General features: G+C 40.4%; 1 protein-coding gene across 3 annotated transcripts; it reads left to right on the top strand.

The window, feature by feature from the left end:
• Positions 1–558: 558 nt before the first annotated feature.
• fam151b (family with sequence similarity 151 member B) lies at positions 559–17,240 on the top strand. Of its 3 annotated transcripts, XM_080189209.1 has the most exons (7): positions 623–641; positions 1,360–1,465; positions 6,718–6,843; positions 8,803–8,968; positions 10,265–10,482; positions 14,692–14,827; positions 15,184–17,240. In XM_080189209.1, the coding sequence occupies exons 3-7, from the start codon at positions 6,825–6,827 to the stop codon at positions 15,347–15,349; spliced, it is 705 nt and encodes a 234-aa protein (XP_080045335.1). In that variant the 5' UTR covers positions 623–641; positions 1,360–1,465; positions 6,718–6,824; the 3' UTR covers positions 15,350–17,240. The 3 variants fall into 3 exon arrangements, with proteins under 3 accessions (XP_080045333.1, XP_080045335.1, XP_080045334.1); XM_080189207.1 differs by lacking the exon at positions 1,360–1,465 and having other exon boundaries at positions 559–641; XM_080189208.1 differs by lacking the exon at positions 623–641 and having other exon boundaries at positions 812–1,465.
• Positions 17,241–17,626: the final 386 nt, after the last annotated feature.

Below are 17,626 nucleotides of genomic sequence, written 5' to 3'. Positions count from 1 at the left end.
CTGCGGTCAGACTTTTGAATGGGCCTACTTCACATTAGGTTGATCGTTCTCTACACCCTAACTGTGATGGTAACACCACGTTTGGCACTCTCCTGTTTCCTTCTCTACGAATAGTATGTTTTGTCTGTATAGTGTGCAAGAAACAATACTTTTCACTATATGTTAATACATGTGACAATAATAAAATCAAAGTGTGTCTCCCTCATTAACCAATCTCAGCCTCCTGCCCAATCAGTTACTGAGAAGCGAGAAGGAAAATTCTGTAAGAATTCAGAGGGTCGAATGATAATGAGAGAAACTGGGTTACTATTTCATGCCCAAAATCATGTCGTCGTCGTCTGTTTCTTTCTCTACCAAAGTTGCTAAGTGTTTCCAGCATTCGCACTATTTCGCTTTTGTTTCAGGGAACGAAAATGCCTGCTCCGCCTCGGCCTAAGCGGCGCGCGCAGCCGACAGCCAGCCTGCCAGGGTGCGCAGTGCCGGCAGCCGGCCTAAGCTGCGCACGCATAGCTCATTGCCGGCAGCCGGCCTACCGGGTATGGGTTGCGCGTGCAATGGATAAAACCGGTCGCCGGCAGTTCTACTCCTCGCCTTGAGCTGCGCACGCAGTGAGCGGTTCCTAATGGCGGACCTGAAAGGAGGTAATTGGTGGCCAATGCCTTCCCACAGTTGAAGCTGATGCTTCTGTGTATTGATGCTTTTTAAAAAGTTTGTTCATATTTTCAAACTAACAGCGGAAGTCCAGCCTTTAAAATTGACGTTCAGGAGGCCTGTTGGCTAGCACTCCGTGGTAGTCGTGGAAATGCCGGCGTTGGACTGGGGTAACCACAGTTAAAAAAAAGTCTCACAACACCAGATTAAAGTTCAACCAGTTTATTTGATAGTAAACCCACAAGCTTTCAGAAACGCTGTGCCTTCTTCAGGTTTGTGGACAGTGAGTGGGAGATCTACTTACCTGATGAAGGAGCTGCACGCTGAAAGCCAGTAGTGTTTGTTGCCAAATTAACCTGTTGGAATTTTTAACCTGGTGTTGTAAGACTTCTTACTGTGGCTAGAACTCTGTTCAGTGGCCTTTGGGGAGGGAGAATATTATGTAAATACCTCTTCCTTGGCAATCCCTCAGGTTCGAGGATGACTTGCTTCCACTCTAGGGAGTGGGTTCAGTGGTGATTGAGTAGTCCGATTCTGGAGCCACAGACTCTGCCTTGGGTTTAGCAGATGGTGTTTGAAGAGAAATGGATGGGTGGGTCACTCTGGATTTTGCACCTCTTTCCGCTTAGCCTCTGTGTACTCCACCTGGTGATGTTCAAGGTAATTGACGCCTTCGCGGATGCTTCTTCTCCCATTTTTGTGCCTGAGGAATAGGAAACAAATGGCAGAGGAACCGAATAGTTACTTTGCATCAGTCTTCACGGTGGAAGATACCAGCGGGATGCCAAAGCTACAGGAGAATAAGGGGCCACAGGTGAGTGTAGTGGCCATCATAAGGAAAAAGTTCTGGGGAAACTGAAAGGCCTGAAGGTGGATAAATCACCTGGACTGGATGGATTACACCCCAGGGTTCTAAAGGAGATAGCTGAGGAAATTGTAGAGGCATTGGTGGCGATTCTTCAGGAATCACTGGAGGCAGGGAGTGTCCCTGAGGACTGGAAAGTAGCTAAGGTAACACCACTGTTTAAGAACGGAGAGAGGCAGCAGATGAGAAATTATAGGCTGGTTAACCAGCCTTCGGTCATTGGCAAGGTTTTAGAGTCCTTTATTAAAGATGAGACCGTGGAGTACCTGGAAGCGCATGATAAAATAGGACTGAGTCAGCACAGCTTCTTCAAGGGGAAGTCATGTATGACAAATCTGTTAGAGTTCTTTGTGGTAATAGGAAGTTAGATAAAGGAGAACCAGTAGATGTGATTTAGATTTCCAGAAAGCCTTTGATAAGATGCCACGTAGGACACTGTTAAATAGGTTCAGAGCCTATGGTATTAAGGGTAAGATATTTTGCGCAAAGATATTTTGGCCTTGGAGGGAGTGCAGAGGAGGTTTACTAGGCTGATACCGGAGTTGAGGGGGTTGAGCTATGAGGAGAGGCTGAATAAACTGGGCTTGTACTCGTTAGAGTTTAGAAGAATGAGAGGAGATCTCATTGAGACGTATAAGATGATGAATGGGATGGATAGGATAGAGGTGGAAAGACTCTTCCCGCTCAAAAAAGACAATAGGACTAGGGGGCACAGCCTCAAGATAAAAGGGGGACGGTTTAGAACGGAGTTGAGGAGGAACTTCTTCACTCAAAGGGTGGTGAATTTCTGGAATTCTCTGCCCGTTGAAGTGGTGGAGGCTGCCTCGCTAAATATTTTTAAGACGCGGATTGATGGGTTTTTGATAGGAGAGGGGATTAAGGGTTATGGGGAGAGGGCGGGAAAGTGGAACTGAGCAGCGACAGATCAGCCATGATCTTATTGAATGGCGGGGCAGGCTCGAAGGGCTGGATGGCCTACTCCTGCTCCTATTTCTTATGTTCTTATGTAAGATCCAGACATGGATAGCGGATTGGCTGACTGGCAGAGTCAGAGAGTGGGGATAAAGGGTTCTTTTTCAGGATGGCAAGTGGTGTGCCTCAGGGGTCAGTGCTGGGATGACAACTTTTCACAATAGACATTAACAATTGGAAGAGGAATTGAAGGCACTGTTGCTAAGTTTGCAGATGATACAAAAGTATGTACAGGGACAGGTAGCATTGAGGAAGCAGAGGGGCTGCAGAAGGACTTGGACAGGTTAAATGAGGTGGAAAAGTGTGAGATTATGCACTTTGGAAGGAGGAATGAGGCATAGACTATTTTCTAAATGGGGAAATGCTTTGGAAATCAGAGGCACAAAGGGACTTGGAGTCATTGTTCAAGATTCTCTTAAGGTTAACATGCAGGTTCAATCGGCAGTTAGAAAGGCAAATGCAATGTTAGCATTCATGTTGAGAGGCGAGAGGACTAGAATACAAGACCAGGGACGTATGTGCTTTGACAAAGGGTCATCTCGACTCAAAACGCCAGCTCTTTTTTCTCCTTACTGCCAGACTTGCTGAGATTTTCCAGCATTTTCTCTTTTGATTTCAGATTCCAGCATCCGCAGTAATTTGCTTTTAAGCAGGGGTGTACTTCTGATTTGATTTGGTTTATTATTGTATTAACATACAGTGAAAAGTATTTTTTCTTGTGCGGTATACAGACAAAACATACCATTCATAGAAAAGGAAACGAGAGTGTGCAGCATATAGTGTTACAGTCATAGCTAAGGTGTAGAGAAAGATCAACTGATTGCAAGATAAGTCCATTCACACATCTGACAGCAGCAGGGAAGAAGCTGTTTTTGAGTTGATTGGTATGTAACCTCAGACTTTTGTATCTTTTTCCTGACAAAGGAAGGTGGAAGAGAGAATATCCGGGGTGCGTAGGGTCCTTATTACACTGGCTGCTTTGCCGAATTAGCGGGAAGTGTAGGCAGAGCCAATAGATGGGAGGCTGGTTCGCATGTTGGTTTGGGTGACATTCACAACCTTTTGTAGTTCCTTGCAGTCTTGGGCAGAGCAGGAGCCATACCAAGCTGTGACACAACCAGAAAGAATGCTTTCTATGGTGCATCTGTAAAAGTTGATGAGAGTTGTCGCTGACATACCAAATTTCCTTAGTCTTCTGAGAAAGTAGCAGCATTGGTAGGCTTCCTTAACTACAGTGTTGACTTGAGGGGATCAGGACAGATTGTTGGTGATCTGGACACCTAAAAATTTGAAGCTCTCAACCCTTTCTTCTTTGACCTCGTTGATGTAGACAGGGGCATGTTCTCTACGCCTCCTGAAGTTGATGATGATCTCCTTTGTTTTGTTAACATTGAGGCAGAGATTATTGTCACTGCACCAATTTGCCAGATTCTCTATTTCATTCTTGTACTCTATCTTGTCATTGTTTGAGATCCGACCCACTACGGTGGTGTTGTCAGCAAACTTGAAAATCAAATTGGGGGAGAATTTGGCCACACGGTCATAGGCGTACAAGGAGTATAGAAGGGGGCTGAGAACACAGTCTTTTGGGGTACTGGTGTTGAGGATGATTGTGGAGGATTGTGGTGGTGTTGTCCATCCTTACTGTTTGTGATCTGTGAGTTAAAAAGTTCAAGATCCAGTTGCAGAGGGACTTGCCAAGGTCTAGGCCACGGAGTTTGGAGATGAGTTTTGTGGGAAAAATGGTGTTGAAGGCTGAGCTACAGAGGCTGTATAAGGCTCTTGTCAGACCCCATTTGGAGTCATGTGAGCAGTTTTGTGCCCCGTATCTGAGGAAGGATGTGCTGCCCTTGGGAAGGATCCAGAGGAGGTTCAGAAGAATGATCCCTGGAATTAAGAGCTTGCGTTAAGCAGAATGGCTGAGCACTCTGGGTCTGTACTCATTGGAGTTTAGAAGGATGAGGGGGATCTTGTTGAAACTTACAGGATACTGCAAGGCTTGGATAGAATAGACATGGAGAGGATTTTTCCATTAGTAGAAAAGCTAGAACCACAGGGCATAACCTCAGACTAAAGGGATGATCTTTTAAAACAGAGATGAGGAGGAATTTCTTCAGCTAAAGTGTGTTGAATCTGTGGGATTCTTTGCCACAGAAGGCTGTGGAGACCAAGTCATTGAGTGTCTTTAAGATAGGTTCTTAATCAAGGGTTATGAGAATGGAGACGAGAAAAATATCAACCATGATTGAATGGCAGAGCAGACTTAATGGGCCTAATTCTGTTCCCAAGTCTTATGGTCTAAGGCAAGTGATTCCCATGTGTCGATGGGAATGTTGTGTTTATTGAGGGAAATTTTTAGAGTGTCCTTGCAGCGTTCCCTCTGTCCTAGTGATCACTTGCTATTGTGGAGTAGAGCACTTGTTTTGTGAGTCTTGTGTTGGACATGTGGACAATGTGGCCCACACATCGCAGCTAGTCGAGCGTGATCAGTGCCTCGATGCTGGGGATATCGGCCTGAGAGAGGGTGCTCATGTTGGTAGACCTATTCTGTCATGGATTTCCAGGAATTTGCGGAGACAATGTTGGTGATACCTTTCCAGGGATTTGTGGTGTCTGCTGTACATTGTCCATGTTTCTGATGCATTTGTTGTTGTTCATCCATCGTCATCGATGAGGACTTCGACCCTCGACACCATTAGTCATTTTGAGGCTGGTTGCAGTGTGTCCGAAGATGACTGATCAGGCCAATTCAGGCACGGAATGTCCTGGCACGTATTGGACAGACCTGTGTAGACACTGTAGTTGTTGCGCTGGTGGCTTTGGACTTGCGCAGCTTGCGCTTAAGTTGTGCTTCAGCAATACACCTTGTTTTGTGAGCTTAAAGGAGGGCGGGAGCCACGGTTGCTCTGTCGACCTTAAGTATGGTGCAGGAGTTAAGGTCTCAGGCTTCAAACACTCTGTCCCTTAGGTGTCTGAAGATTGCACTAGTGCATTGGAGTATGTAAATAGTAGGGTCACTGTCAGTTGGACCGTTAGAGGTTCCAGGTGTGAGTTGCTCAGGTTTCACAGGCCTTTGTGACCATTTCAAATACTTGAGTTCTCATCATTTAACAAAAATAAATATATTGGGATTTACTAACTAATTACTGTACCAGCATCCTTACGTCCCTGCTGTAGGTCAACCTAAAACTATTTTGGAGCTTAATCAGTGTAGAAATTTTAAAGCACTGTTTATTTTCCCTGTATTTCTCAAGAGATTCCACCACAGAAGGGGCCCATCACCTGTATTTGTGCCCATTCTTGTGTACGGCTGTAGCTCAGTTTAAAGTTTATTAGTGTCACAAGTTGGAATCGAAAATTAAACCAAGTTCCCATCTACAGTAAAATAGATTCAGAAAATGCTAGTCAAATCAGTGGAGAAAGAAAAAGAATTAACGTTTCAGGTCATGACCTTTCATTTGAATCACCATCAGATAAACATAAGTTTTCCCGGCACTGTTTTGAAAGTTCTTTCAATCAACGTTTCGAAAACTGATCTAAAAATAGAAGATGTTGGAAAATCTCAGCAAGTCTGACAGTATCTGTGGAGAGAGAACAGAGCTAACGTTTTGAGTCTGGATGACCTTTGTCACAAAAACTGATTGTGTTCATTATCATATTGTCATTTGTGAGACCTTGCTGTGCACAAATTGGCCACCACAATAGTAACTACACTTTAAAAATATTTCATTGACTGTAACACCTTTTAGGATGTCCTGTAGCCGTTGAAGGGACTATACAATTACAAGCCTTTAGTTTCTAACTGTAGCCCCATTTCCTAAATCTTCAGGAGCCCCATCTGTTCTTTTTCCTTTCTTTTTAAACAAAAACAAGCAATCCTTTCTGCTCTATAGTGGTAGCTTTTGTTCTGAGTGTGACCTTCTCAAAAAGGTCTTTGAAAACTGCAGCTCGCCACCTTAATGGATTTTTATTTGATTTTCTATCCCTTCTCAACCATGGCAACCCAAAGCCATTTGGGCATTTCTCCAAGTGAAGGTGTTTACCAGAAATTCACCACCTCCCTTTTTAGAACTATTTGTTTTATTTTTTGTTTAAATGTATGTTTTAAAATTCATATTACTATCTTATAGTTCAGCATTCATGACATAAGGACATGAAAAAAAATGCCAGTGTTATTTTCTTCCAAATTACTTCATCATATGCTAAAGTGAAACTATTTTGTTTGTTAGATGGTGGTGGTGAAAATGCAGTGGAGTACTTCTTTAAACAGAGAAGAATCCATTCAAAAGATGCAGTGGAAATCATCTGGTATCATGCCGCCAACAGAAAAGCACAAATGGAAGAAGCATTGAAGGGTATGATAATATCAGAGAGGAAAAGCTATTTTGATGTATACCATTGTTCTTTTGCCATGGAAGAAAATGTCCAGTTCTCTGTGAATTCCTCGCTACACTAATCTAAGCAAGGCAATATTAGTTCCAGCACCCTTTTACCAAGGGGATGACGTGTCCAGAAATGCTCATTGATCTTCTTGGTGGCTTGACGATTGAGATTGTTAACTGCTATGGCAACCCCTGTGAATGGGTGAAGGGCAAGGTGTAGATGGATGAATAAAAATTTAACTTCAATTGGGATGAAAAGTCAAACCTTAAGACTCATATTGAACTCTGGAGTGCAGAAGGATGTGGTTGTTCCAGTGCATGAATAACAAAAGGCTGGTATAAAGGTACAGCAAGTAATTAGGAAAGCTAATAGAATGTTATGGCTTATTGTGATGGGAATTGATTACAAAAGTAGGGAGATTATGCTTCTGTTGTACAGAGCATTGGTGAGACCACATCTGGAGTATTATGTACTGTAATGGTCTCCTTATTTAAGGAAAGATGCAAATATGTGAGAAACAATTTAAAGAAGGATAACGAGACTAATACCAGGAATGGGCAGGTTGTTTTACAAGTAAAAGTTGGATTTGTATCCAGTCCAGTTCAGAAGAATAAATATAAGAAGCAACTTGATCAAAACCTTTAAGATCCTAAGAGGTATTGACACAGGGTGGATGTGAAGAGGATGTTTCCTCTTGTGGGAGAATCTAGAACTAGAGTCACTTTTTTAAAAATAAGGGTCACTCATTTAAGACTAGTGAGAACTTTTTTCTGTCGGAGGGTTGAGAGTCTTTGGAACTCAAAAGGCAGTGAAAGCAGAATCTTTGAACATTTTTAAGGCAGAGCTAGATTGATTCTTGATTAAAGGGGGTGACAGGTTATCAGGGATAGGCAGCAATGTGGAGTTGAAGTTACAAGTAGATCAGCCATGATCTTATTGAATGGTGCAGCAGGCTCGAGGGGCCTAATTTTGTATGTTTGTTTACATTCAGATATATTTACTACAACATTAATGTTCTTCTATAATGCCTTGCTTGTAGAAAGCAAAATAAAAATATTGAATTTCTCAGTATTATTTGAGATATTTGTTTGATGCATGTTCAGAAATACAAGTGTTATAAATGAGAACACATCGAGATTTTCTGAATACCTCAATGTTTTTAAGGCCTACAATATAATTTTTGAAAACTTTTAAGTGGAAATTTATGTTGTACCTACAAATTATCTTGCAATTTGTTTTTAAATATAACTGAATGATTGTTTATACTATTTTGTTTAGATGGTTATAATCTTAACCTGCATTTGTTTCATAAATTCTATTTTTACAAAGTGTCCCTGTGGCTCTTAATATCCACTATAGTACCTTGAATTGCTAAAGGAACTTCAGAATCCATCCACCGATACTGTAGCTTAAAATAAAAACAAAACATTTGTGAGGAAAGAAACAACGTTAAGATTTCAGGTTGATGACCTTTTCAGCCTACAGTATTAGCTCTGTATTTCTCTGATACTGCCTAACCTGAATATTTTCAAAAGATTCTGTTTTTATTTCTGATTTCTAGCATCTGCAATACTTTGCTTTTGTAATACTGTGTAGTCGATATGATGTTGATTTTTAAAAAGAAACGTCAGAGATATAGACAGAAGTCAGATCTGGAAATTCCACTCATGATCAATTCTCACAGATTTAACATCTTACAAGTTTTTCAAGCAAATCTCACACCATTGCTGGCATACCTGGTATTGGAAATAAACCGCTTGGATTCTCTACTTCAAACAGAAAAATGGAAGACGTTGGAAGGCTTCCTTGTAGCATTAGAATCCTAGATTGCTGCAGTGGTCTCTGTGGCTGACTGTAACTTAAATGTATAAATTAGGTTTGTACTGGGCATCCACTATTAAATAATGCATTATTTTGAAATGAACACGCAGGTGATGCGCATATGATTGAAGCAGATGTCCTTTTTGGGAGCCAGGGGTCACATAGAGGAGAACCAATCATGGCCCATCCACCTGAAACTGATAGTGACAACACATTGCATAATTGGTTGAATGAGGTACTGCAATCTGACAAAGGGATCAAGCTGGATTTCAAAAGGTACAACCATGAAATCACTTTATTAATTTTAGAGATCACTGATTTTTGACAACAAACCCTCTTCCATCCAATGTAGCAGAAGGCAGCTGGAGGCTGTATTTACTCAAGATGATACTGAGCTGCATTTATATTGAAAACACTTGTTTTGTCATCAGATAACATTATTTGTGTAAATGAGTTCTAAAAACTTAATTTTTAAATCCTATTTTCTATTTAGGATAGCAAATTTAGCAATAACTGAAAAGGAAGCAGTGCAGTTTTGGACATTTGCCCAATGTGGCTGTTGATAGCCATCTTATTTTTTAAAACAGGACCTTATTCTATAGTGTAACTGAGTTTCTCAAAAATGATCAACTGATATCCAGTGGCCTTGTCTATTAATGATGCTGTCCTTTGGGAAGGTGGACTGTGCCCGCATGCAGCAAGACCTGGAAAACATTCAGGCTCGATCTGATAAACAACAAGTAACATTTGTAGCAGTTTATGATAATCTCCTATGAGAGCGAATCTAACAATTTCCACTTGATGTTAAATGGCATTACCACCATCAAAATCCTAGAAATCATCATTGACTGGAAACAGCTTGATAAGCCATATGCCTACAAGACAAGTCAGAGACTGGGAATCCTGTGGCAAGTAACTCACTTCCTGACTCTTAAAACCTTTCTACTGCACTGCAAATCCAACAATGCTGGGGAAGCCTACACCATTCAAGATAAAGGAACCCGTTTAATTGGTTTTCCATCCACTGCCTTAAACATTCAGTCCCTCCTCCCAGACCGCGCCATTATATTGGGCATCATCCACAAGGTGTGCTGCAGCAATTCACCCAAGTTCCTTTGACATGTTTTCCTAACCTATAACCTGCACACAACCAACTCCAAGTTTCTTTCCTAGTCACACATCATCCTGACTTGAAAATATATCTCCATCCCTTCACTGGGTCAAAATCCTAGAACATTCTCCTTTAATAGCATTGTTATTGTACTTACCACTCACCAACGCCTTCTCAAAGGCAATTAGGGATAGCAGTAGGTGTTGGCTTTGCCGGTGACACCAATGTCACATGAACAAATAAAATAATGTAATATGAATAGGTCCTGAGATCATTTGAAGTATCGTTCTTCATTTCTCCAGATTTATAGTTATTTGATTCCTTTTGCTGTGGCAGGAAGTGCGTTTTCCTCCATTTTATCTTGTAGAAAGAACCATCAGCTGCATCTTTTGAGTGAGTTTGTGACATTACTGAGAGATTAAACTACTTGGTAGTAAAATTATGTTCTTTGTCATTGGCAGTATATTGGCTGTGGAACCCGCAATGAAAATGTTGGTATCAATGAAGGATCTTCTCACACGACCAGTTTGGATCAATGCAGATATTCTTCCTGGACCAAATGAAAGCAGTACTACAACACTTGCAAATGACTTTTTACGCACAGTGACTTCATATTTAACAGATGTAACACTGTCTCTGGGATGGACAACCGAAATATTGGATGACCAAAGAAATAATGGTAAGGATAGTACATTTATAAAAATAATTAGCATAATTATTGGCCAAGTATGTGGAATTCATATGGTTATATATGGGTGTGAATGTTGATCCAGTGTTGTAGGCAATGAAATAAAAGACTTACTCCAACTTATAAATCAAAGAGAAAGTTTACTAAAGAAATTTAACTACTCCAACACATGAGGTCTCACTGTGGGCTATTCCAAGCTCTTCTCAATTTTATATTTATACTGAGTCAGCTGACCACCACATTTTGTCATTGGTTACATAGTTTACTGGGTCAGCTGACCCTTGCAGCTTGTTATTAGTCACACTAACAGATCCAATGTTATCATTGGTTATATTCTAACAGGGTGCACCATGAATGCAATATGCAGCTAGCGTTTGAGAAATTAGTTCATTGAAAGATACTTTGAATATGATATCATATTGTTTGTTGTTTTCATTTCAATAACGGTCAAATACCAGACTCTTTAGCTTCAGATTGTTATTTGGATATAGTTATCACTGTCTAAAATACTCATTCTTTTATTACATTACTAAATCTTAATGAGCTGTTAGTCATACATGCTAACTGTACTATTGATACAGGATATTATTGATTACAGAAGGAATAGGAACAAAGACTTGATGAATCAGGAAGTAATGGCTAGTGATATAAATTCGTTGAGTTAAGTTCCATAGTTTCTCAGATACAGGGAGACCTGATTTTCCATATTTAGTTTGGTTGAAATGTAATTTTTTTTATCATAAGTATTCATGCATAAATTTTGAGGTCACTGTTAACCATCTATCCCATCACCCAAAAGGCATTTGATAACCCAGTTCCCATAATCCTTGCTAACATAATCTGATGTTAGCAGATTATCTTTGGTTATGCTTGTAACAAAAGTATTGTCAATCTGGCAACAAAATCTCCAGATGATTCAGGCCTAGTGGGTTTAAACAAATTCTAACATACATTGACTAACGTATGACAACTGTTCTTCAATATTGCATTTAATGGCAAGCAATTAATACAACCTAAATTATAGCAAATTACTGGAAATCTGTTTATTTTATGTTAATACAACTTTACAAAATCTTGTTCAAGTTGATCAGATTTATAATCTTCATGGATCATCATTGATCACCATCCATGCAAATGGTCTTCTAATATCTGAAGAGCACTCTAACTTTAAAAGTATACATGATCTATACTTATGCTATTTGACTGCCTCAGTCTGCACCTATACACAACAGCAAATGCTGAGGTCATTTATTGATGTGTTTATCATACTTCTAATTTGTGACCCTTTATCCCTGTTGTATTTAAACGTATATGCCATTTACCTCAGCAACTTTCTCATTATCTCAATATGGGCCATTATTTGACCTTGGTGTTTATCATTTTCTGTATTTTGATTTTCCAAATAAACTTTGTCAATTCCCCATCTTCCACATTTATACTCCTTTCCTTGTTTCAATTTAATCACATCGCTTCCAATTCAGCAGTTGTTCACCACTGTGTCCTGAATGTATCTGACATACTAGTCTTCCAAGCTACATTTTCCAATTTGACTTGTCCAGTCCATAAGAAGATTATAGTCTTCCACAGTTATTGTGTCATCCATGCTACATATTTTTTGATCTGTACTTAGTCCAATGCGGTGATAATCTTTTTTAATTCATTCATGGGACGTGGGTACCTCTGGCTAGGCCCATTTATTGCCCATTCCTAATTGCCCTTGAGAAGGCGTTGGTGAGCTGCCTTCTTGAACTGGTGCAGTTCATGTAGTGCAGGGACACCCACAGCACTGTTAGAGAGGAAATTCCAGAATTTTGACCTAGCAATAGTGAGGGAACGGTGATTTACTTCCAAGTGAGGATGATGAGCAGCTTAGAGGGGATCTTCCAGGTGGTTATGTTTTCATGCGTCTGTCCTTTGAGACAATAGTGGTCGTGGGTTTGGATGGTGCTGTCTATGCAGCCTCATTTAGTCCCTGCATCTGCATCCAGGGGGGTGAGGGTGCAACCAGAGGTGAGTTATTCACCACAGGATTCCTACCCTCTGACGCATCCTTGTAGCCACAGTATTTAGATGGCTAATCCTGTTCACTTCCTGATCAATGGTAATCCCCACGATGTAGATAGTGGGAAATTCAGTGATGGTAATGTCATTCAGTGTCAAATGATGCTTAAAGATGTTAAGTCCAGGAAATTGCCTACTCAGAAAATAAGTTGCTGCTGCTCCAGTTTGTGTTGGGCTTCCACTGGAATATTGCAGCGGGCTGAGGGTGAACATGTGGATATAGAGCAAAATAGTGAGTTGAAATGGCAAATGACAGGAAGGTTGGGGACATGCTTATGGAATGAGCAAAGGTTTTCTGCAAAGTGGTCATCCAATCTGTTTAATCTCCCAACTTAGAGGAGACCTCATTGGAAGCAGCGAATGTGTTAGACCAAATTGAAGGAAGTGTAATGTTGCTTCACCAGGAAGGAGTGTTTAGGGTCTTGGACATTGAGGAGGGAGGAGCTAAAGAGGCAGCTGTTGCTTCTTCTGCAGTTGCATGGGAAAGGGATGAGGACCTGGACAGTGAGGGAGGAGTGGACTACAGTGTCACGGAAGGAGCAGTCCCTGTGGAATGCTGATAGAGGAAGATGTGTTTGATAGTGACATGCTGGAGGCTGGAGTTGGTGGGGATGGTGGAGAAATTGCCCAAACGTTTACACCACACCAAAGGAGGAGACATTGGATCTAGCAACAGTGAAGGAATGGCGATCTATTTCCAGGTCAGGATAGTGAGCAGCTTGGAATGGAACTTTAGGTGGTTATGTTTCCATGAGTCTCCCGCTCTTGTTCTCCTAGATGTTCATAGTCGTGGGTTTGGATGGTGCTGTCTACGTATCTTTGGTAAGTCCCTACAGACTTGCAGAAGGCATCTAAAGGAAGACAGAGAGCGATAGCAAAGTTTAGAAAAGGAATGCTGTGTGCAGTCTTGGCCTCCATTGTCAAGAAAGGCTGTCCTTGCATTGAAGATGGTACAGCATAGGCTCACTAACATGATCCTTTGGATGAAGGGAGTTTTACTGTGGTAAAAGACATAGTTAATCAGACTTATATTCTCAGGAGTGTATAAGAATGAGAGGCGATCTAATTGGAACATGCTAGACCGTGAAGGGACTGAATAGGGTAAACATTGAAAGTGTGTTTTCATTGGTCCAGGAATCTGAAACATGGGGGCACAGTCTCAGCATAAGGATTCAATCATTTAGGACTGAAATGAGAAATTACTAGACCTAAGGGTTGTGAACAATTGGAATTCTTGAGCCCTGAGGGTTTTAGCTGCTCCTTCTTTGAATAAGTTAAGGCTGACATAGACAGATTTTGGTGTCTAAGGGTATTAAGGGACAAAGGGCATTGGTAGCAAAGTCAAGTTGAAGCCCAAAACCAACATTGATCGTATTGAATGGAAGAGCAGGCTCAATTGGCCCTATCGCCTACTCTTGTTTACTTGTGAATCCAGAGCTTAGTCCTGGACAACTGAAGGCATGTGATTAATGCCAATGGAAGCGCAAAAGAAGTGGGGATGCTCTAGAGGCGAGAGTTACAGGAACCCAGACTTCCAAGAGGATTGCTATGTTGGAGGTGGTTGGAAGATTAATATTTGGGGGGAATTACTGTCTGTTAAACATTGCCATAACCTGTGCACAATTGGCAGATCTTCAGTACTGTCCTCTCGAGTTTTGAGTAAATAAATGTGTTAATCGTTATTACATGATTATTCAAATGCCATTCAGAAATAAATGTGTAAATCCATCCACAAATCCAGCTATCTGTCTTAAGTCTCTTGGTGCATCCTAACCTCAGTTAATAGCAAAACCATAAAAAACTGACGATTGATCCACCTGTGTTAAATGTGCTGCACTGTGCACACTCACAGTTAAATTTTATGTTTCTGAATTCCTGTCTGTACATTTATAATGAAAACTCTCATTGTAAACCATTATGCTATAGTTACACCTCCCGCCAACTATTCGTATGAGACCATATTTACAATGTGACATTCTTCTCTGCTAAGGAGCACCAAAACCCCACTACTTTTGCCTTTTTGAGTTTTTCTCAAAACTCTAATTTTGCTACTTTTTCCAAATCATTTTGTTGAAAGTGTAAACATAATTTAAAACCAAAGAAGAAAATCTTTAAAATTGGACATACCTTTGCAAACAGGCTACACCTGGGAGATGGTGAAGGAGATGGAGCAAATTTGTCAGACGCTTTCCCAGCCAGTAACATTCCCAGTTAGAGCAGCACTAGTTCGTCCATCCTGGCCACAGCTGCATTGGTTGCTGCAACAATCAGAAAGGTAAAATAATTCTTCAGCTCAATTAAATTCTAAATGTCTCTGAATGCAGATTTCAAGCATTTTTTCTTTTGTTTTATTTACATAGTTAACTTCTAAATCTGTTCACGAAAATGATAGGAAAAAGGAGATAAAGAACAGAACGTTGATTCTAACCCATAAGGAGGTGATAGAGACAGAACATGATATGAAATGGTGTTAAAAGATAATTGCATCCACATATTGCAGATTCTGGATGAGTACATTTTGAACTAAGCAACTTAGTATCAAATCTGTTCTATATCTTTTTGTTTTGATGTGTTTTATTGACAGCCTATATTGTCAGTCTATCCTAATTGAGTAATCTTGTTTTAATACAGGTACAGTCTGACTGTATGGACGGCAAAGGAAGATTTGCACACTGTGGAAGATATGCTGTATGTCAGGGAGAACTTTGACAAGTCAAGAATCTACTTTGATCTCTTTGAACCTCAAAACAGTGAATTAAGGCAGGCAGTAAACATGAAAGTCACAGACCAGAGATAATATTTTTATAACAGCCTTAATTTATATGGCACTTTTAACATAGCAGTGACTTCCAAATGTCACCACACATCAGTGGACTGTATTTTGATGTTGCTGCACTCATTGGACCCTTTTGAAACCTAGCAGGTGAATAGTAGCTCCAAAACTGGATTAATTGATTTGTGTATTGCTTCAATAAAAGACTAGATTTTTTTCCATTATTATTGGAAGCTCAGGAACAGGTGGCACAGCAGTCAGCATTGCTGCCTCATACCACCAGGGACGAGGTTTGATTCCTGGCTTGGGTCACTGACTGTGTGGAGTTTGCACATTCTCCTCGTGTCTGCATGCATTTCCTCCAGATGCTCTGGTTTCCTCCCACAGTCCAATTAGGTGGATTAGCCATGCAAAATTGCCCCTTAGTGTCAGGGGGACTAGCTAGGGTATGCATGGGATTATGGGGATACAGCTTCGGTGGGATTGTGGTTGGTGCAGACTCGATCGGCCGAATAGCCGCCTTCAGCAGTGTAGGATTCTGTGAACTTTGATCTCACTTGCCCTATTTTTAGCAATAATTGCAAAACCTTAGAATAAGTTATCTTCTTATTAGTTCTTGGATGTGACCAGGTAAGTATTTGTTGTCCATCACTTGCTTCCTTTGAGAAGTAGGTAATGACCCACCTTCTGCAGTCCATGTGGCTTAGGTACACCCACAGTGCTTTTAGGAAAGGAGTTCCACGTTTTTTGACCCAGCACCAGTGAAGGAATGGTGACATAATTACAAGTCAGAATGGTGTGTGACTTGAAGAGGAATCTGCAGATGGTGTGTTCTCAGATATCTAGTTGCCCATGTCCTTCTAGTTGAAAGAGGTCACAAGTTTAGAAGGTGTTGTCAAAGCTAGGTTGGTGAGTTGCTGCGACGTGTCTTGTAGATGGTACATAATTCTCCCACTGTTCACCAAAGGTGCAATGAGTGAAAGTTTAAGGTGGTGGATAGTGGATGTTCTCCTACACTCAGTTGGCAACAGATTCAAAAACACAAAAGTCTAGAAGGGAACGAAAGGCCATCAGTATAAGATAATCAAGAAATTCATCAGCGAATTCAGAAGAAACCTCTTTACCTAGAGTGCTAAGAAAATGGAACTTGCTACCACAGAGTGATTGAAGCAGATAGTGTAGGTGCATTTAAGTTGACAAGTGTAAGAGTGAGAAGGAAATAGAGTTATGATGGTAGATTAGATAAGGAAAGATGAGAGGAAACTCAAGTAGAGCATAAACACTGGCATGGAGTGACTGAGCTGAATGGCTGTTTTTGTGCCACATATCCTATATAATCCTACAGATAAGAACAAATTGGTCTGAGGAGATTGAAGTGCTTAATATCAAAGTTATACAGATGTCAGATAGAAGCTGCTTTGGAGTTAGATATGAAATACAAATGGATTTTACTTTTAGTTCTAATTTATTTTCTGATCATTGATCCAATTGATTATATCAATTCATATAGCTTTGCTGCACAAAAGAACATTTTTCATTCCACCATGCCCAGCAGTGAAACAAGTTTCTCATGAATCTACTCCTCTGTCCAGTCCTCATTTTTTATTGGAACTATAAACATGTTAAATGAGTTTTAAAACTAGATACAATTGTCACTGACCAAGGAGGCTGATGTTAAATATCTATCTTGGAAGTGCAGAAGTGGCCAATTGCATCAGTAAAATTAATTACTTTATTTAAAATACTACAACTTTAATTCAATAAGTTTGTCATAAATGGTTGCATGATTGCTTTAAGAGCTGGTTATATGATTTGATGGTGCTGTCATTGGCGGTGTTTCACAGGCTCCTACTTAATTTCAATATCTACTCTGTATAACAACAGGTCCTTCAATAAACCTCGTTGTTATTTTGAATCTAGGTGCGGTAATATCTTTTCCTTGTGTAAAAACCCACCACCCCTAACATAGTTGGGACGTTAAAAAAAGAAAATTGTTGATGAGGTTAAGATTTTTTTCATCAGGAAAAGATCCTAAGAGGGAGAAAAAAACATTGTGGATTCTTGCACTTTGAATGTTAGGCTGGGGAAAATCAACAAAAGGATTAAAAATTGAAATGCCAGTGTACGAAGACCAATTTAGAAAAAGGAAAAAAAGCGTTCCTTACTGGAGGAAAAAAAAATGAGTAGACTCCTTTTAAGCTGAAGGATCTTCACATGTTGTAGTGTGTCGTGGCAGAATGGGAGACTCACTAGGCAATTGAAAAAGGGTGAATGCTCTGGTTTTAAAAGGTGGGGCTATAT

The sequence above is a fragment of the Carcharhinus amblyrhynchos genome, chromosome 5 (assembly GCF_965287045.1).
Source record: "Carcharhinus amblyrhynchos chromosome 5, sCarAmb.v2.hapA, whole genome shotgun sequence".
NCBI classification, from domain to species: domain Eukaryota; kingdom Metazoa; phylum Chordata; class Chondrichthyes; order Carcharhiniformes; family Carcharhinidae; genus Carcharhinus; species Carcharhinus amblyrhynchos.
This window is presented reverse-complemented; position numbering and strand designations above follow the sequence as displayed.